The following is an 18,252-nucleotide window of genomic DNA, read 5'->3' on the forward strand; positions in this document are numbered from 1 at the left end:
GTGGTACATAAATTTGACCGCACTGGTCAAGGCGTCGTTGTTAAAGAAAGATGCAGGTGCGTCTTCAATTTTCTGAACTATATGTTTGACCCTGAGGGCCATTTGCCCGACACCAGTTGCATCGTTAGTCATAATCGACGCATAGGCTGTAGGGAAAAGGAATTTGCCCAAGAGCGTCTTTCCTTTCCCCGCAGACCCATGCAGAAGAAAATGCGGTGCAATCTGAATGCCGGACACCTCCTCATTTCTGGCCTCCGATGCAGCTTGGGTAAGTAGAATCTTTAGGTCAAAGTTGAACAATTTTCGTCCTTGCCAGGAAATGTTGGTGGCTTGCTGGATGATCTTATCAGCAACCTCGAATCCTTTGGTGGTGGACCAGACCTCCGACTTTTTAGCCATTCTTCTGAAAGCTTTGGGGAATTTCCCGGGTTGGTCTGGCCACACCGCGTTGTTGTATCCGCGTTTTATTAACAGCTCTGGAAAGTTGAAATCCGATTCAATTATTGCCACCTTAAACCCGTTGTATGAAGGTTTTGACCTGAATTTCTGGATGACGGCGTCGCAGATACCCTTATAAAATGCTCGGTGTTTAGAGAGTCCTTTTTCTTTGGGCATCATACGTCTTAGTTCTTCAGACATTGAAGATGGATCTGACTTGTACATGTACTCTGCGTACGAAGAGAAATCCGTGACAGGGGCGATGTAGTCGTACTGGACCCGACTGAAGCAAGGATGTTTTCGACCTTCTTTTGTCCTAACTTCAGTGGGTCATTCTTCGCCGCAGGTACGGAGATGACGATACCATGTGCATGACCGCCATTCCCAGTTTACAACTCCTCTCGGGGACCGACGGCCACGTAACACGGGCACGTGTCCAACGCCTGGAACGTATTTGAAGAGATCTTCGTCGTAAAGGCCTATTCCTGCATCTTGCCACATTGCTGGTGCCTGGCGCAATATCGATTGAATGCATGTTCGACTTCTTTGGCGAGTATAGCGATGTTATGCTTTCGTTGGATTTCTGTCTCAGGACAGGAAGGCTTATAAGTAAGGAAGGCTTATAAGTATTTTTGACAAATTTTAAATATCTATCCATAAATCTGAAAACCAACAAAACACAACGTTAACACAACAATAAATACAATGAATACAGTTTTAATGTGTTTAAATTCTATGTCTACAGACATAACGTATGGAATTGTCATATAGTTTGAATCTTTGTCATATCCAGTAGTTGTGTCGTCGTATTGGGTTTCCAGAAGGTTCTTAGCGAGGGTGTTCTTGTATAAGCCCATCTGGGTCATAAGTGTTAGAGCCAACGGATCGGTTATGTCATCGCAGTCCATCCAAGGGGTGCTAGTCGAAGAAGTTTCAATTGCCACAGTGTTGGTGTGATCCGACGTAGATATTTCTCCTCCGATTGTAATATTTTTGTTTTGATATATTGGCATTGGTATTGTGACAGGACTATCAGATAGCTGTATTCTTTTTGTATCCGGAAAGCATTTCAAGTTGTTTTGGTGATGGTGGTTATTGATGAGCAGGTAGGTGACACGACTCCATAATCAAATGCTCTTGTATATCTTTTTTCATTCAATCACTTGTAAACTATCCAAGCTTTGGGAATTTGCCTGCCTCCGTCGTCTTGAATTTTGCCAGATTCGCCCATTGGAAGGAGAGTTAATTTTGAGTTGTGAAATCGATACTTCGAATAATCGCCGCTGTACTGTTTTCCCATGCTAGAAGACTCATTGCCGGCAAATCGGTCATACCCGTGCCTATAACCATGATTGTTATAGAAGCACCAGCCTCCTCCGTACCCAGCTGCATAGCCCTGCGGGAAACCCAACTGGATATTCCGGATTATTATAGCTGATTCCAAAATGGTGTAAGACGGATGCTTCGGGTAAACATGAGTATTTGTTGGTCTTTCAAGGTACTTCGTTGAACACCAGCCAACCCATGGTCCAAACACTGGCTTTTGTGTAGCAGTATCAGTTCCCTGTTTGTTATAGTACCACATTACTCCCCGGCGCATCATGGTTAACTTTCCTGAACTACTCGGTTTAGAGACCAACCTTGGAAAAGGAACACCCGCACCAGCACCAATAGCTGCAGGAGGACCCATTGATCCATCTATCGTTTTAAGCCGTTTCTCCTGGCTGGTCCCGGCCTCATCGTCCATTTCCATTAAAGTGCGTTTTTAAGATTGCGACCGGGACCGGAAGAATTCTTCCATCTGCTGCGATATCCCAGTTGGTCCACCTCTAGCAGTATTGATTCCAGAGTCCATGTTTTGTTGTAAATGAAACTGTTCTTCTACTCCTTCTTCGGCTGTCAGTTCTTCAAGTGTGTCGTGAAAGTCTTCTGGGTCGGCATTTATGGGCTTCGGACCGGGCTTTTTTACTGGCTCTGGCCCGATTAATCTTTCTAATGGTCGCCCAGTCCTTCTTCCGCTTCGGAGCCATTTTAGGAGCAAATAGAGCTTTAGTACCGAATATAAAACGTACCACTGGCCCCAACAAAGAAGAATCCTTTGCCGCAAAGTCAAGCAACTTCTGATCCGCTTCAGAAAACTTCCAATATGCTCGGCTACCGTATCTATCATACACTTCGTTGTGCTCCTTACACGCCTGGTCTAACAAACTAGTAGGCACTTTACCCTCAAGACTATTGAAAGGACCGCAGTAATTGCAACCTGGTGCTGTCAAACCTCTCCAGCCCATAACTAAACTAAATGAAGACCTGCCCCTACTTATATACACACTTGACCGGGTAAAAAAAACTAATCTAAATCATAGCCTATACATACATTGCCTGGACATTTGTCGCGAAGAAGGCAAATTACGTTATCGCGTCACGCATGACTTACCTTCCTGTTTGTTATTGTGGCTACTGGCTCACTGCATTCGTGCGGTTTTAAACAGCTGTATCGTAATCGTATCAACATCAATGTTTAGGCCATTAAGGTATTATGTGTGTTATGCGTAGTTTTAGACCATTTGATGTTAGTACACAGCATCTTTTACATGTAGTAGGATAGTTTAGCCCTCATCATGAGTAAGAAATGCTGCATTCCAGGATGTGACAGCAAGCGACCACACGATTCCTTATATTGGGTTCGCTCCAAACGATTTTTGCCCTCCGGTCCGGTGAGGACATGGGCAGAGGATTTAGAAAAAATCGTTCTTGGCTTGCGTGAAGATGCTGACATTTTACATCTTTATCATAGGGATGATGTAAAGATATGTGCTCGTCATTTTTCAGAAAACGATTTTGTAATCAGTAAGTTCATAGCCTCAATGTTTTTTTTGTTTTTTTTGACTCCAATAGTAGCCAAACAGCCAGAAAACCATATATATATTATAAATATACAAGTGAAAGTGGTATTTTGTACAATTACATTGGCAATATAGATTATTATTTTTGCATCAACAATTGAGTTAAGGCTGGACATTGGGATGACAACTAAAGTATCATACAACATATTTAATTGCTTGCACCAGGCTTATAAATAATTATCCTGTAAATTACACTAGCCATATTGGTGTGTTTATATTGCATAATCTATACAGTAGGCCAAGGTAAATCCATACACATTTTATATTTTTCAGCATCAAAAACAAAAAAGCTTCGTGTTGGAGCTATTCCATTGTTCCATTTACCCAGAAAGCCATATTCTGTTAGAATGAAAGAGTGTGAAAGAAAGCCTCCTCAAAATCGAATATATGAAGAAAAAATTTACCACAAACACCTCAAAAATTTTATCAAAGCCGTAACCCATGTGGTCAGCTCTTCCAGACCTATGTGGAAAATAGGTGAAGAACCTAAAACTTCATCTTTTTATTTTTATAAAACATCTGAAACTTATCATCAGTCAGCATATGAAGTATTTGTTGACGAGAATTTGGAAAAACAGGTTTTTTATTATGGATGGAAAGAAACATCACAGGCTGTAAAACTTTTTGACTTGTCAAAAAATACTGCCATACAGTTTTTGGACTTTTTGGAACAGCTCAGAGTATGTGTTGGGATAGGTAAAACAGATAAAACTGATCAAACATGCAGTACAAAAGATAACATGATTGTTCAACATAGTATTACAACTACCAGCATAAATACCAGTGGTCTTCCTCAATGTACCACTTTAGCAGTCAGGTAAAATTTTAAATTTATTTGAATGAGGCAACTATTAATTTGGTGTTTACTTGAAGCTTAGGCTATTAGTTTATCAGTAAATCATATTAAAACTATATAATTCTTAGATGTTTCTCCATTCAGATTAATATGCAGAATGTCAATCAGTTTACAGTAGGACAATTATTAATGTTTAAGAAAGAGCCAAAAGGACTACGAATGTAGCATCTGTTAGTTAATGCTGACGTTTTACTGTTTTCAGATCTGTAGAATGTACAGTGTTCTTGGAAAATGAGGCAGTGTTAGACAAATGTATAAAATGTACAGATTTTATCAAAGCAACAGCTCATTTACAGAGAATGAAGAGAAAATATGCAGAATCGGTTGCAAACAAGCCATTAAAGAGATTTAATTTGGAAAAGGCTTTGCCATGCAGAATTAAAACTACCATAAATACCATGAATGAAAGGTTATTAAGCTAATTAACATTCCAGTTAACTTTTTTCTACTGCATTTAAGTGCCTTTGACTTAACTATATATATATATATATATATATAATAATTATTTATTTTAGAATTGAACAAATGAAAATAAGAGTGGAGAAGGCACTAAAGGACAACCAAAAAAATATAGCTTTGTCTCAAGAGAATTCAAATGAAATGGCCCAATGTCTCAATGAAAGTAAGAACTTATTTTGTTTAAATTGTAGGATAAAACAAGCTAACTTTTCGTTTTTTACAAGTTGAAAAATCGGGAGAAATGGATGAATTTCATACCATGTTTTGGGCTGAGCAAAAAAAACTTCATCGAGAAGGAATACACCAGCATCGATACAATGCTGATTTAATAAAGTATAATATACATTACTGGTATACAGTTTTTAAAATAATGTTTTATTAGATTTAGTACTGTGTATGCATTACTGATTTGCACTTTTTAAAATCATGTTTTAACAGATTTTGTTTAATGCTGTATGCCAAAGGCCCCAGAGCCTATCGATTTTTAAAGGACCTGGACTTGTTTGTATTACCTTCAGAAAGAACTCTCCGTCGATACCGGTGAGCTTGGAAACTTTATGCAATGCGTGTTTTAACAATTGTTGTCGTGCGATTAAGTCTTATGTTATCATTGTTCGAATTATTATGCTCTTCATACTAAATTACGTTGACTAACTGTTTTTGTTTAGCAATCTTAATCGACCAGACATTGGTTTTGATTACAATCTACTGAAGACACTTTTTGCACCTGGTCCGAAAGATCATATGCGGTATGTTATGTTGGTCCTTGATGAGATGAAAATCAAAGGTGTGGTAATTATCAAGAATAGGCTATAGAATTTGTTACTGCGTTTATTGTAACTATCAGCAAATGTTTTAGAACAATTGGTTTTTCAACGAAGTACCTCTAAGCTGGTCGGATTTGTAGATGAAGAGAGTAATGAGAACCAAGACCTTGCCTCAAGTGTACTGGCCATCTATGCAAGAGGTAAGTTGTGATAGGTTTTTACTTTTTTTGATATTTGATGCACACAATTTTATGGAATTTATTTTTTTTATGGAACACAATTTTATGGAAGTGGAATTTATTTACTCAAAATCTTTGACTACACCAATACGGGCAATTATATCAATTATTAATTTGTAAATTCTCTCTAAATGATTTCTTCTTTCCCTTTCCAAGTACCTTTACATTCATAGTATGTGCTTTAGTATAGCGATCAGCAAATCCATGAGCTCTCGTACGAATGTACCTTTTTAACATTTCATTTAAAAGCTCCTTAACATTTTCATCTTTAAATGCTTCATCATTTTCCTTCTCCCATTTTTCCACTACATCATTTTCTTCATACAGGCATTTCTCCGCAATCCATGCTGCATCTATTTTCTTACTATTTTTGTTTAATAGGGTCTTTATTTCTCTTTCAGCTTGTGTTATAATAACTTCACAAAATTGACTTACTCCCCACAAATTCTTTTCAGTTTCGCCCTTATAATCTCCCTTAAGTAATTTAAAAACATCGCTTTTGGTTTTGGTATACATAACCCTTACAGCTCGTCCTGCAACGTGTAACATATTTAACCTTTCCCTTGATTTTATTTCAATATTTGTACTTCCTGTTCCTGCAATAATTCCTGCTTTCTTTGGTTTCTTTTTTAAAGCTAGTAAAACTGGAAGTAAGGAAATAAGCAGCGACCGTGATTCTTTTGTACTATTATGCATGACTGCCATGTATGAACGGGAAAATGCACTTTTCTCTTTAAAACTGTTAAAACATTTTAAAATTTCTTCATCATCTATGTTATCTTTTTCGCTTTGATTTTCTCCGGAATTTTGCATTTTTTCTAATAAATCGTTCTTGTACTCTGTTAACTTTTCTTTGGTCAGTCTGTCTTCTTCAGGAATAATATGTATTAATTTCATGTGCATGGACAATCCGTTCTTGCTGCTGAATACTTTTTTACATAGGCCACATGATATTTCTGGTTCCTTGGATATTAATATGTAATATGTATCATCCATTTCCTCTTCTTCCACATTGTTTAGAAAGTCATCCATTGCTGCTATAACAATATACTACAGAGTACAGTTTTGTTTACTAATAGAAGTATATATCTGAAACTTGTAAATTGTAATCATTAAAATATAAATTGAACTTAGGTGTTACGAACAGTGAGATATCCTACATGATTGGACATTTTCCCAGTAAAGTGCTTTGTGGAGTGGACTTATTACCAATTGTGCTTAAAGCAATTGATCTGTTGCACAGTATTTCAAACTTATGGTGCAATGTCTTGATTGGTAAGTTTACTGCATTTTATGATATTGGTTGCTATTAATCGCTACCGTAATAAATATTCATAGGAGATGGCTGTACTTCAAATCGATTGCTTTATGATTTACTTACTGGCAGTTTTGGATTGCAAGAACAACCGGAATTCGTACCGCATCCTTTGGATAATTCCAAGTAATATATTAATTTTTTGTTATTTTGTATTGATACAATGTGCCATCGCAATAAGTTTTATCTGTTGCTACACTATGCAAATGGTATCACTCAATCATTCACTGCAGGAAACTCCATTTAATCTCAGACCCCAGTCATCTTATGAAAACCACTCGCAATAACTTGATGACCAGCAGATCTAATGGGGCACGTTTATTATGGAATAATGGTGAATATATGCAATGGAGCACAATGCAAGATTTATATTGTGAGAATGAGCAAAGCCCAGAATGTTTGGTGGATTTACATAAACTTTCTTACGAGCACATCCATCCAAATTCTTTTGAAAAAATGAGTGTCAGTTTAGCTGCACAGGTTCTTTCCAATTCTGTCAGCCATGTTTTAAAAAAAATGGGTTACACAGAATTTTCTAAATTTGTGTGGAACATGGATCGTTTCTTTGACATTTGCAATTCCTGTAACTTTGCTCATAAGCCACAACAAGCAAAGTTCACTACTGCTGATGACCAAAGGTTAAAATGGCTCGAAGAAGATTTTGTTGGCTATATCAAGGCCTGGGAAAATTCTGTCACCATGAGACGAAAAAGGAATGGTGACTCTTTTACAAAGGTGGAGCAAGCAAAAATGTTGTTGTCCCCTGCAACAAGAAATGGATTGGTGTTTACTGCACGAGCACTTGTTAATATTGTTAAAGAGATGCTTGGTATTGGTGCTCCATATATTGTGCTTCGACGTGTATCACAGGATTCATTGGAATCATTTTTTGGTCATGTGCGATGTATGGGCAGAAGCAATCGAAACCCCAATTTGATGGAGTTTCAACAGCGATCCCACACTGTCAATTTCAATAAGGGCCTCAAACAATCTTTTGAAGGCAGTGTTAAAGACAATTAACATTAATATTTGTTCATTAACTAAGTAAATAATAAATATCAGGTTCTGTTTAAAACTTGCTCCTTGCTCCTACTCTAGCTTTGTGGTCAACAACAGGTTCAGTCACGTAATTGGCATGCCAAAACCGCACTTAATGGCCTAAACAGATCGCATAAACTTAATACCTTTAACATTTGCAGTCAAATCTATTTGGGGTAGTCTATAATATTCTTAAAATAAACGAAAATGTAGAATAATAGAGAAAATATGCAATGGTGCGGCGGAAAACGCAGAAAGGGCCGCAAGTTTTCTACATTCCTGTTCTCTGGTACTAGTTGTGATGGACGCAACTCATGCGTGTCGCGTAAAAGAGAAAAAGCTAAAAAACGCTATTGCGAATGCGAGAGAATGGGATGATTGTCCAGGCAATGTATGTATAGGCTATGTCTAAATAGACAGGTCGGTCAAGAGTCGACATATTTACCCGGTCGGCCGGTCCCAGTAGCTAACTTACTTTATCTACTACTAACCACAGGTCGGCCGGTCCAAAAATTCCGTGACGTCACAAATTCCTACGAAGTGATCCTGCTTCGCGCCGGCGGTGCCGGCAGGATCAGGAATTTGTGACGTCACGGAATTTTTCGCCCGATTTTTCGGACCGGCCGACCTGGAAAGATCATATGCGGTATGTTATGTTGGTCCTTGATGAGATGAAAATCAAAGGTGTGGTAATTATCAAGAATAGGCTATGGAATTTGTTACTGCGTTTATTGTAACCATCAGCAAATGTTTTAGAACAATTGGTTTTTCAACGAAGTACCTCTAAGCTGGTCGGATTTGTAGATGAAGAGAGTAATGAGAACCAAGACCTTGCCTCAAGTGTACTGGCCATCTAAGCAAGAGGTAAAGTTGTGATAGGTTTTTACTTTTTTTGATATTTGATGCACACAATTTTTTTTTATGAAACACAATTTTATGGAAGTGGAATTTATTTAATCAAAATCTTTGACTACACCAATACGGGCAATTATATCAATTATTAATTTGTAAATTCTCTCTAAACATGGCGCCCTCTGTAACAGGCCTGGACAGCGTCGGCGCCTCTCTCGAAACTGGAGGCGGATGGTTTTGCAGCGCTTGTATGAATTGTAGACAGTTTTGATGAGTTATTTGACGAATTATCGCATTAGATAGTGTTTGCTCGTGGTTTTAGCAGTTAATACAGTATGAATGTTTAATTTATTATTCAGTTTACGCGTATTATGTGTATAAAGTAGACAGTTGGTTATTTATAGTTGTGTTTAAGTAACGAATGGCCGCCGGTGTAAGATTTTCCAATCGCACCCATGAGGTTATCTTAATACAATCATAAGTTTTTTTGATTAAGTAAGGTCTATCGCCAGGAGTTATATTATACATGCTCTGCTGCTGCACTGTGTTTCAAAACTACAAAATTAAAAAAAAAAACTAAAATGTACATACCACCCAAAAATGAACTCAAGTCATTTTATGGATCTTTTTTGCAGGTTCTTTACCTAAGTGAGGTGTAATTGACTTACACCATCTATTTAAAGAATGTTGCTGAGTATGTGACAGTGAGGATTATTTATTCTAAAACTGTAATGGTCACTTACACGTTAAAAAATATTGAAACCCTTGTGTTTACTTAGACACTGGAATCATCTTTATCAAAATCTGTGGCCCTCCAAATGTATTTTAACATTATGGCTAAAACAATTGGGGGTGTGGTAAAGAAGCAGCAAGAAATAGTCATAACAACGGTTTCGACCATTTGTGCATTGGCGTACAGATTGCAACAGAAATCCGACTCCAGCAGAAAAGTAATGACTCTATGACAAGTCCAGGTTACAACCCAGTTTATTCGACAAAACGACATCACGCTACAGATAACAGTGAGAACTGCAAAGGCATTACAAAGCCCAACTGCCAGCCCATACAGCACTGGAAGGGCTTATAAAAATGGCGAGAAATCAAAATGCAAGAAGAAGTATACACACGAGAAGAACATTAAACAGCAATGCAAAGTTTCTCCGCATTGTCACAGGAAAAAGTCTTTCAGCATTATTGATAAATGCAAGCCTTTTTATACAGGGGATACAAGAAACAATCAAGGTGCATATTGCGCACACAATTTTATAGATTTTTTTTATGAAACACAATTTTATGGAAGTGGAATTTATTTACTCAAAATCTTTGACTACACCAATACGGGCAATTATATCAATTATTAATTTGTAAATTCTCTCTAAACATGGCGCCCTCTATAACAGGCCTGGACAGCGTCGGCGCCTCTCTCGAAACTGGAGGCGGATGGTTTTGCAGCGCTTATATGAATTGTAGACAGTTTTGATGAGTTATTTGACGAATTATCGCATTAGATAGTGTTTGCTCGTGGTTTTAGCAGTTAATACAGTATGAATGTTTAATTTATTATTCAGTTTACGCGTATTATGTGTTTAAAGTAGACAGTTGGTTATTTATAGTTGTGTTTAAGTAACGAATGGCCGCCGGTGTAAGATTTTCCAATCGCACCCATGAGGTTAATCTTAATACAATCATAAGGTTTTTTGATTAAGTAAGGTCTATCGCCAGGAGTTATATTATACATGCTCTGCTGCTGCACTGTGTTTCAAAACTACAAAATTAAAAAAAAAAAACCTAAAATGTACATACTACCCAAAAATGAACTCAAGTCATTTTATGGATCTTTTTGCAGGTTCTTTACCTAAGTGAGGTGTAATTGACTTACACCATCTATTTAAAGAATGTTGCTGAGTATGTGACAGTGAGGATTATTTATTCTAAAACTGTAATGGTCACTTACACGTTAAAAAATATTGAAACCCTTGTGTTTACTTAGACACTGGAATCATCTTTATCAAAATCTGTGGCCCTCCAAATGTATTTTAACATTATGGCTAAAACAATTGGTGGTGTGGTAAAGAAGCAGCAAGAAATAGTCATAACAACGGTTTCGACCATTTGTGCATTGGCGTACAGATTGCAACAGAAATCCAACTCCAGCAGAAAAGTAATGACTCTATGACAAGTCCAGGTTACAACCCAGTTTATTCGACAAAACGACATCACGCTACAGAACAGTGAGAACTGCAAAGGCATTACAAAGCCCAACTGCCAGCCCATACAGCACTGGAAGGGCTTATAAAAATGGCGAGAAATCAAAATGCAAGAAGAAGTATACACACGAGAAGAACATTAAACAGCAAGGCAAAGTTTCTCCGCATTGTCACAGGAAAAAGTCTCAGCATTATTGATAAATGCAAGCATTGTTATACAGGGGATACAGGAAACAATCAAGGTGCATATTGCATACACATTACGCCAGCTGGACATCACATTTCTTTACCTTGATTCCAATGTTTGCATATTTCACCTAAGAATGTCAAGTCATCAGTGTTGTCAATCTTGGAAGTCATTCTGGTCAGTGTTTTTGTACTGGAAAGCTTTCATATGATGCTCTTGAAGATGAAAAATAATCCAATGAGTGAATGACCGACAAGTGCCTCACCAGAATACACAAGCTTACCAATTAAATAAGCAGTTGCATTTGAATTTCTGTTGTCTGTGAGAAGCATGTATGGCTTGCCACAACATTAACAGGATAATAAACTGTCTGTGCTATTCTTGGCCATCTGTCCAGCCAAAGAAGAAATTATAATTGTAATGGCAAAATAAAAACATTCATGATGAAAATCCTTTGAAATTTTGATGGCAAATAAAGGTATATATCTTCCTGGACTTAATGATGACAAAATTACTGGAGCAGGGAAGGAATATTTGTTTAAGCGGTTGGTCCACAATATGTTGTTCCTGACTGCAGCCACAACAAGCCATACACATGATTTTTCACTATATCTTGCATACAAGCCCTTTGCTATGCATGTATGGCTTGCCACAACATTAACAGGATAATAAACTGTCTGTGCTATTCTTGGCCATCTGTCCAGCCAAAGAAGAAATTATAATTGTAATGGCAAAATAAAAACATTCATGATGAAAATCCTTTGAAATTTTGATGGCAAATAAAGGTATATATCTTCCTGGACTTAATGATGACAAAATTACTGGAGCAGGGAAGAAATATTTGTTTAGGCGTTTGGAAACAAACTTTTGTGGACACACAATATGTTGTTCCTGGGAATAGACTGCAGCCACAACAAGCCATACACATGATTTTTCACTATATCTTGCATACAAGCCCTTTGCTATGGGCTTCTCTAAAACACGCAATCTACGCAGTCTTGTTTTGTCAAATAAGTAAACCAATTTTTTTTTTAATAAATAATTATATTAATTAACTAAATAGGTCCTAAAATAAAGCAATCCATAGAATTAACACATAGCGCCACCTTTCGGTCAAGTCACGCAATCTACACAATCTAGGATATATACATAATTCTTCTCTAAAACACGCAATCCACGCAGTCTTGTTTTGTCAAATAAGTTTTTTAATAAATAATTATATTAATTAACTAAATAGGTCCTAAAATAAAGCAATCTATAGAATTAACACATAGCGCCACCTTTCGGTCAATTCACGCAATCTAGGATATATACACAATCTGCACACGTGCACAGGCTAATTTTGTTAAAAATTTAACCAATCTTTTTAAATAAATTTATCTGTCATTTGACTGTAGTATGCTTAGAATATCAACTCATTCCACAAAACAACACGGTAAACACTTAAAGACAAATTTAAAGTATGAATTGCAGTTAACTTTAAAAGGTTTTGGCTCCATTACTATAGCATTTCTTTATTTGCACACAATTCTTTGTGGGGTTGTTACTAATCACAAATACTAGCATTTCTTTATTTGCACACAATTCTTTGTGGGGTTGTTACTAATCACAAATACTGGCATGGTGTGTGTTTTGAAACTTCACGGACTACAAAGTTTTTTTACTTACCTTGGCTACCTATATTGTATTCAAGTATTTTCATTTGTTTCAAAATAAATTCGCTTTCAAGTGGATCTGAGCAATGCTACATACTAAAACTTTGTACAATTTTTATTCAATGGTTAAAAAAACAGCATGCACTAAAAAGTGACACTAATTTCTGAAATTTCACGCAGACTAAAAATATTACAAAGCACCCATTAATTAAAAACGTGGAAGTGTGTTCAATGTTCAGAAAATTGCATTACTGATTGCATTCAATGCGATAATTGCAATCTATGGGTACACTTTGCATGTTTACAAATGGAGAAAGAATTGCAGCAAGATTGGTGTAGTACTCAGTTTGATTTTTATTGTAGAAATTTGGATATGATAAATCAATTAAAAGAATGCTTAAGCAAACAGATACCACAATTAAACCTTTGCAATATGCAACCCAAGAATACCTAATGATGATGACATTCAAATTAAAACTGCCAAAAAAAATTAAAAGCAAAGCAATAACTGATCCAGTAACTGTAATTTGATAAAAGATTTATGTCCTCATATTTTAATTGAATACCAACCAATATCTGCATTGGGGGATGGAAACTGTTTTTACAGGGCGTTCAGCCAAATGTTGTTTGGGTCACAGCGCCATCATGTTCAGGTAAGATGCCACACCTTACTGGAGATAATTCTGAATCCGGAATATTATGATGTAAATCATCCAAAATATATCGATCAAATTAGAGATGACCGAATAATAACACCAAACTACAAAGAAATTGTACGAAGTACAGGACCGATGGAGTATGCTGATTGCATCCACATGTATGCTGCTAGTTCAGCTTTCCACGTTTCTTTCCACTCTTTTATGCCAAGCACTGGTCCACAAGATACTCGATGCTCTGCATACACCAGAAAAATTCAAGGTCACGACGCTTCTTTTACACCTGTAGGCACCATAATGTGGACAACAACGAATTTACATAAACAACCATACACACCAAATCACTTTGTTTTTCTAAAACCCACTGCTGATAAAACAAATACTACCTGTAATACAAATTTCCTCAGATTCAGAGCCAGAATTATCAATGCAGACTGACATCAATACTCCAAAACACTCACCACGTGCTTCCAAACAGATCGACAGCTCCAGTTCAGTCCAATCAGCCAAATCACTAGATCAGTGGGATGTCTTTAGTACAGTCCATTCACCGGAACAGTCAAATTTATCTCCTCCGTTACAGTTACCCAAACTAACCAGCTTTAGTCCAGTCCATTCCCTTGAACAGGTAGACTTTTCTAGTCCAGTTTATTTACCTAAACAAATAGATGACTTTAGTACAGTGCAGTCAACAGCATCACTCACAGTCACACATACACCTACCTATAGCCCAACTCAGTTACCAAAACCTGCTGAACAAAAAGACATTCCAGAACAATCACTAGAATTAGCGAAACAGACAGATGATGCTAGTTCAGATTTTTTTTCAGATATGGCTGAGCAATCAGAAGTACAAACTTCATGCAGTTTATCGGATTCAGGCAAGGAAATACCAAACAATATATTTATAACAGCAAGAAACAAATTGGACATCCTAAACAAAACAATTACAGGAATAAAACAAGTACCAGTTGGATTAAAAGAAAATGTATATTATTTAGTTGACAACACCAACAATTTAAAAAGAAGAAAAAGCAACCAACCTTCACAATATTGTGATGATTGTGGAGCATGGCTAACTGGGTCAAGCAACAAAATATATTTTACAAAGTCTAATTCAACGGTTATTTACAAGAAAAAGGCAGAATACTATACTAAATTTTATAAAAATGGTGAACCCCTATATAAGTTAATTTAACCTAAACCCACTGAAATAAACATAATTACCATGGTTAGTTATTACACGAAGTTAAAAAAGGACAAGTCATATTCAAGAAAAGTAACCTGGATTGAAAACAAAATTCCTTCCATTGCGATATATGAATATCTGGGAAAATTTCCTGGACATCAACCATGGAAACAGAAAATCTACAGAAACCAACTATGTTAGAACAAGCACGAAAACAAAAAAACGACTGGCCAGTTATATAAAAACACTACCACCAAAAAAGGCATACATCAAAGCAATGATGAAAGATTCCGAGGCAGCAGAAACAGAACGTCCCAGAAACAAACAACAATTGCAAAATTTAAAGTACACACAAAAAGAAAAGGAAAGTTTATATTCTGGAACAAATGTCGCGGATGAATACCTTCATGTATTAAATATGCTGCAATCCCACTCTTTCGTCCAAGTTGTAAGATGCTCCAAATCACATCAATTTTCAGCAAGTCTCTACAAACAGGAAATAACACAAGATGTAAAACGATTTTGTTTGAATGGAAAATCTATACTCGGCATTGACAAAACATACAATTTAGGCAAAATTTACTTGACAGCTACTGTATTTAAAAACCACGTGCGGCATACAAGTAAGTTTTACCGACAGTTCAGTTTGGCTCACTCGCTGAGTGAAAATAGTATTTGGCTTAAAACAGAAGTTTTTTAAGAAAGCCTATATATATCTAGCAAAAGAACACCGCACGTAACAACAAGTAAGTTAATTGATAGGTCCGTTGTGGACTTTTAAAACCGGTCCTTTAACAATATAGGATATTGGATAAACACAAGCATTAGCCTTTTGTCTAAAGGTGCTTATTCCTTGATCTGTCCTGCTGCTCATAACCCATTTTCTACTCGAGGTTTTTTGTTAAAGCAGGACAGAGGCTCTTCCTCGAGGTCGAAAAATCGGTCATACAGCACATCATAAATTAAGACTGTATAATACAAACAAACTCACGATAGCCTCCCTTCGTACTTAAGTTGTGTCTAACTTTAGACCTTTGTCGATGATGTTACTGATTGAAGATCTTCTTGCCACTTCTTCATGATCATAACATGCAAAGATGGTACCCTTATCCAAATATTTTTATCCAACTACGGAACACCTATTGACCATGCTTAAATAGCTTGCTTAATAATTCTAGTGGCTTAGAATTTAATCTAAATAAAATTATAAAGGTGTGCTGCATTATAAAAATTGCCAAATGCCGGTCTACTAAATTAAATATAATCAAAACGTAGGTTTTCTGTGTTGGTAAACTGAATCTGGCTAATCGATTGAGCGTTATACATGAATTATCCGATTCGAAACAGTGGAGACATGTCGATTCAAAACGCAACCCGGCAGATGCAGCTTCTCGGGGATTAATGCCAGACAAAGCAACGGGGGAGCAAGTCAATGTGTGGATCAATGGGCCATCATTTTTGCACCAATCCGTCCAACTCGTGAATTAAGGAAAGCGCCTGTTCTTCAGTTTCTACAGACTTCAGCAAATCGTCCACATAGAAATTTTTCATGACTGATGCGACAGCCTCTTCACTCACTCCGGGGATATTGTCCTTCGCCGTCCGTCTCAGAGCAAATGAAGCACAACTCGGAGAAGACGTGGCACCGAATATATGCACAGTCATACGGTAGCTTAACGGCTGTTTCGTGTAATCCCCGTTTTCCCACCATAGGAAACGAAATGCGTCGCAATCGTTGGAGTCAACGTACACTTGGTGGAACATAGCCTTGATGTCCCCTGTGAATGCAATCTTGTATTTCCTGAAGCGAACCAACGTCCCAACAATACTGTTTGTTAGATCAGGGCCGGATAACAGGTTTTCATTCAGTGAAATCCCTCGATACTTGGCCGCGCAGTCAAACACGATGCGGAATTTTCCCGTTGTTGCATGGTGCGGTACGTACCACGTTCTCCCTGGAATCCCACGCTCACAATCTATGGGTACCGCAACGGCATACCCACTTAAAAGGTACTCGTTCATTTTCAAATTATACGTATGATGAAGTCTCGGGTCGCGAACAAACCTCTTCTTTAGACTCATCAGTCGCTTTAGTGCCATCTCCCGACTATCAGGTAAAACCCGTTCCTCGTTCTTCCAAGGTAACGCGACTTGGTAGTGACCACGAACTTTCGTAACGGAAGCTTCCATATTCTCAAGGGCTTTTTTATCTTCCACGGACATTGGGCGGGCTGGATCATTGTATTCAGAAAAATCTTGGTTGAACATTTGTTTCATTTGCTGATGTAACGTCTCCATCGTGCAACACGCATTGTAAGTGTGACGAGTCTCAGATGTACTTGCTGCATGAAGGGAACACGCCGGACCAACGAGCGCCCAACCTAGCACGGTTCGAACGGCGTTCGGTTTATCGTCTCTGCCTATTCGCTGTTCAACGACACAGTGAGCAGATTTGCAACCGGCCCCAATGAGCAACTCCACGCGACGATCAGGATCAGGAAATTCCAGACCTTTCAAATGCTCGTACCTGTCGACAACCTCGTTGCATGGAATGCTGGATTCTAATGACGGCAGCTGCGATACCGCGAACACACTTGGTATTGTAGCGGTTGATGTGGGAAAGCAGTAGATTAATCTTTAATTTAATGCCATTACAAAATATACTGAAGTCTCAAGATCGAGTGTGTGCAACTAACGTCCTTCTAATCACCGGTTTTCCGTGTACAACATTCTGGCAATCGTATAAATTTTACGTCTTCTTTGTGTAGGCTTAAAACACAGAAATAAAAAAGAGTAGAACGCGCAACTTTCCAAAACCGTGATATATTCTTTTTTCTATTCACGTGACCGCCGCCAACTCCGTCCCCATTTCCCTTCGTCTCCATTGTAAAAGATAGGCGCATAATGTTTTTGGAAGGTTTTAGCTGTTTATTTTAAAAACTACACCAACTATTCAAGTTTGTTAGGCTAGTTTAGTTATTTGGTACGTTAACGCTTACAGTTTACCACTTGTTTAGGAAATTTATTTATTTAAAAAAAATTAATTAAAAATTTCAAACAAACGGTTTTTTAGAAATATATATATATTAGAAAATAGTTTTTTTACACAATAACTTTAAATTAAGTCATAAAACGAAGAAAAAGTACACAAAACGTCACCGACTCCATTGACTACAATAGTAAACGGGAACGACCCGCGAAAGAGAGACAGTGTATCGTGCTCTCTCCTTTGCCGACATTGGAGATGCGCCTTCTATTCTTTTTTATTTCTGTGGCACAAAAGGAGACAATTACAGTATCATCAAAGCGTAGATAAAACACTCCCGATTCTTTTTATGTCTATTTTCTAATATTTACTGGCGTTGCATGCCCCAGGGTCAAATTATCTGGGCGTTTTACTATCTTTTTACTGTGCGTGTTTTTGTTATAGTTGCCCAAATATTATAGTTGCCCAAATATTGGACACTACGCATTTGGACTAAACTTTTGGT

The 18,252-nt window shown here is 37.4% G+C and overlaps 1 protein-coding gene and 2 long non-coding RNA genes across 4 annotated transcripts; 1 reads left to right on the forward strand and 2 right to left on the reverse strand.

The window, feature by feature from the left end:
- Nucleotides 1–8,428: 8,428 nt before the first annotated feature.
- On the forward strand, nt 8,429–10,632 carry LOC149731996 (uncharacterized). The gene is made up of 2 exons (XR_016385489.1): nt 8,429–8,699; nt 8,772–10,632. It is a non-coding gene; the product is annotated as an uncharacterized LOC149731996 (long non-coding RNA).
- A 415-nt stretch (nt 10,633–11,047) lies between these two features.
- Nucleotides 11,048–11,736, reverse strand: LOC149731997 (uncharacterized). Its single transcript, XR_016385490.1, has 2 exons — nt 11,545–11,736; nt 11,048–11,476 (listed from the first exon to the last, which is right to left on the reverse strand). It is a non-coding gene; the product is annotated as an uncharacterized LOC149731997 (long non-coding RNA).
- Nucleotides 11,737–13,013: 1,277 nt separating this feature from the next.
- Nucleotides 13,014–18,225, reverse strand: LOC149731998 (uncharacterized). 2 transcript variants are annotated; one of them, XR_016385488.1, is made up of 3 exons: nt 14,296–15,139; nt 14,034–14,228; nt 13,014–13,810 (listed from the first exon to the last, which is right to left on the reverse strand). XR_016385488.1 is itself a non-coding variant. In XM_089882188.1 (3 exons), the coding sequence occupies exon 1, from the start codon at nt 17,057–17,059 to the stop codon at nt 16,214–16,216; it is 846 nt and encodes a 281-aa protein (XP_089738314.1). In that variant the 5' UTR covers nt 17,060–18,225; the 3' UTR covers nt 13,014–13,810; nt 14,034–14,228; nt 15,165–16,213. The 2 variants fall into 2 exon arrangements, 1 of the variants encoding a protein (XP_089738314.1); XM_089882188.1 differs by lacking the exon at nt 14,296–15,139 and adding an exon at nt 15,165–18,225.
- Between the last annotated feature and the right edge of the window lie 27 nt (nt 18,226–18,252).

Source organism: Ciona robusta, chromosome 8 (genome assembly GCF_009617815.1).
Source record: "Ciona robusta chromosome 8, ASM961781v2".
Lineage (NCBI taxonomy): Eukaryota > Metazoa > Chordata > Ascidiacea > Phlebobranchia > Cionidae > Ciona > Ciona robusta.

What these genes read in the sequence shown, in the direction of transcription:
- LOC149731998 (XM_089882188.1), bottom strand. Translation starts at nt 17,059, where the DNA reads ATGGAGACGTTACATCAGCAAATGAAACAAATGTTCAACCAAGATTTT.